This window comes from Oryzias melastigma, linkage group LG3 (assembly GCF_002922805.2).
Source record: "Oryzias melastigma strain HK-1 linkage group LG3, ASM292280v2, whole genome shotgun sequence".
Taxonomy (NCBI): domain Eukaryota; kingdom Metazoa; phylum Chordata; class Actinopteri; order Beloniformes; family Adrianichthyidae; genus Oryzias; species Oryzias melastigma.
Genome location: NC_050514.1, coordinates 9,106,552 through 9,109,486, shown reverse-complemented (window position 1 = coordinate 9,109,486; position 2,935 = coordinate 9,106,552). Strand labels below are relative to the sequence as shown.

The 2,935-nt window shown below is 48.0% G+C and overlaps 1 protein-coding gene across 1 annotated transcript in view; it reads right to left on the bottom strand.

Moving 5' to 3' along the window:
- Positions 1 to 6: 6 nt before the first annotated feature.
- c1qtnf4 (C1q and TNF related 4) overlaps positions 7 to 2,935 on the bottom strand; it is a 21,548-nt gene continuing 18,619 nt past the window's right edge. The window contains exon 3 of the mRNA XM_024263216.2: positions 7 to 2,774. Within this exon, the coding sequence (XP_024118984.1) occupies positions 1,968 to 2,774 (807 nt within the window). The 3' untranslated portion in view covers positions 7 to 1,967. The remainder of the gene's footprint in view (positions 2,775 to 2,935) is intronic.

Here is a 2,935-nt window from a genome sequence, read left to right as displayed (position 1 = left end):
CTGTCCTGTTTATTTACTGGGACTGACACAGGATTGGGAGGATGTGACAGGAAGCTCACCAAAACGCCCCAGTTACACCTTTAAGCACACCGTCCTTCTGTGGATAACTCTATAGATGGTATCCCACGTTTGGGTACTGATCTTACATGGATCTTTGTGAAAATCCTGATTCTAGATCCATGCTAACATCCTGCTTTGAGATCTGCTTGTGTTATTAGATCTGTTAGATCACCCTGCCTTTTCATCTGTTAGAAGATCTTGGTTTTGGATCTGTCTGACCATATTGGTTATTAGTTTTTGTTAGCAAAATCTTTTACATCTCTGTGTGAACATTGTGAAGTAAGAGTGCTGTTTTTTGTAAAGAAAGTGTTAATATGAAAGGTATTAAAAACATTTTTTTCTGGAAAATGAAACCAACAGCACAGAGCTGAACATTGCCAGGCATAGAAAATAAATCACAGTGTGGCCGCCGCCGCAGGCTGGAGGGGGGTAGGTGGTCCAGAATCAGATGGACGGCAAGTCTGTTCCAAAGCTTTGTCTGCTTGGGTTCTTCTGTTCTCACTGTGCCAAAACCTCAGACGTCCAGATCCACAAGAAGGAAGACGTTCTGACACAAAAGGGGTTTTGCATGCATGCAACAACGAGCACAACAGACTTACATAAGCACAAACACAAGTTTCTCCACTGGGGAGGTTACAGCTTTAAAATACTTTTTCACCACAAAGAAGACCCTGAAATTTCAGTGGATATAAATAAGAACCATCAAAGCAACCAAGGTGTTTTATTGTTCACCAGATCAACAGATTCTCTCTCCCAAGTCATCACATATTTACGTTTGGTTAAGGACCGCGCCATGTCACTTTTTGACGTTTTGGGTGTCCCAAACTGGGTGTTTTTGATGTCCCAGCTGTTCCTGCTAAATTACGGGTCCCCAACCTCCAGGGTGTGATTTGGAACGGTCAAGTACCGGGACTGGGATCGCACCGGCACCCTAACCCAGTCCCAGACGCAAACTGGTCCTCGGGGCACAGAGCGCTCCGGTACCCTAACCCAGTGCCGGTACCCTAAACTTAAGTTTGTAAAATAAAGGGTCCACAACCCTCAGGATGAGGTACAGGACACGTTACTGGATGTGGTACAGGACACGTTGCTGGATGCAAACTGGTCCTCGGGATGGGTCCAGTATCGGTACCCAAATCCGGTACCGGTTCACGTCCGGCACCGCATCCAGGCCCGGTTTGCACCCAGTACCACGTCTGATAATGGTTTGGGTTTGGTACAGCGTCTGGTACTGTGTCCAGTATCGCATCCAGTACCGTGTCTGGTGCTGGGTAGGGTACCGTGTGCGTCCTGCATTACGTTCAGCCGCGGTTCGCGCCCGGCACCGCGTCTGGTATTGGTTCGGGTACCAGCACTGGGTTAGGGTACTGGCTCTGGGTTAGGGTACTGGCACTGGGTTAGGGTACTGGCTCTGGGTTAGGGTACTGGCTCTGGGTTAGGGTACTGGTGCGCTCCATGCCCCGAGGACCAGTTCAATATGTAAGAAGTTGGGAGTGAGAATGTGTTGACCAGATCAAATGATCAATTACATAAACTGCTGAATTCCATCTTTACATGTACTGTATGTTATTCGTTTTTTTTGTGATATCTTTTTTTAAAAACATGTTGCTTTGATAATTCTAATCCACATTTACATGCAAATATTAATGTCACTAATGTATTCTTAGTATTTGTGTCAATATCAGCATTTCATCTCCCTGCCTTCCATTGACATGACGCCGCCTCATGGATACAGCTACGCTCCCTGAAGAATGAGCGATGGAAGCCAGATTTCAAGGATTTGTTTGCATGCATCTCTGACTTTTTGAAGGAGTATCAGTCCTTAGGAAGAAAGAAAAAAAATAGAGCTGGACTTCTCTTTGCAGGGACTCCTGCTGTCACACTCAGTCTAAAGCTCTGACCTGCAGTTAGGGAGTCTTGTTGGCATAGGACTGGCTGATAGAAGGACTGCTGGTGGGGGAATTTAGGGCGACATCAGGGTAAACGAGGAAGCCCGTGAAAGTGATGTATTTGGCATGGTTGCTGTAGGCTCCGAAGCCATCCCTCTGGTGGGAGTAGAGCCAGACGATGTCTCCTGGCTTTAAGGCCAGCATCAGGCTCTGACTCTGCAAGGCCTTCTCGCCGTGGCTGTCGTCGTAGATCATGGCCTGCACCTCCAAGTGGTTCTTCATCAACTTCACAGAGAGCGTCTTCTGGGGCAGCTTGCCCACGTTGAATGAGAAGTAGTACGCCCCAGGGACGCGGCAGGTGAACACCCCCTCTGTGATGTTGAAGTCTTCTCCTATGTTGACAAACGCTGCGTCAAAGGTGACTGGTTGGTGCTGCGGCATTCCCACTGGGTTCAATCCCAGAATGCTCTGAGTACGGCCAACAGAGAAGGCCGATCTCCTGTCATCTTCCTCAGCAGCGAGGGCTTGCTCGTCCAGTTCGTCTCTGGTCAGCGCTTCCTTCTCTTCCAAAGTGTCTCTTGGGTTGGAGCTGGCCTCTTCTCGGGCCCTGTTTTCACTCAGCGGCTGAACGTCATCCTGCAGGGGGGAAATCGGGTGCTGGTAGTTATGCGTCTGGTAGCTGTAAGTGTCAGGGTAGACGAGGTAACCGTTGAAGGTGGTGTAGTGTCCAGTGTTGCTGTAGAGCGCATAGCGAGGGTCGCCATGGAGACGGAGCCAGATAGTGTCCCCAAACTCCAGCTGAAGCATGACGCTCTGGCTCTGCACCTGAAGAAGAAGACAGAAACACTTTGTCATGAACATACACACGCAAAAAACATAAACATCTTAATGAGAATTCTGTAAATTGTCAGGATGGATTCTTTCCGACTTATGATGGAGTATTAAAGCCATCATAAAGAAAAACATAATACATTTACAAGCACAGA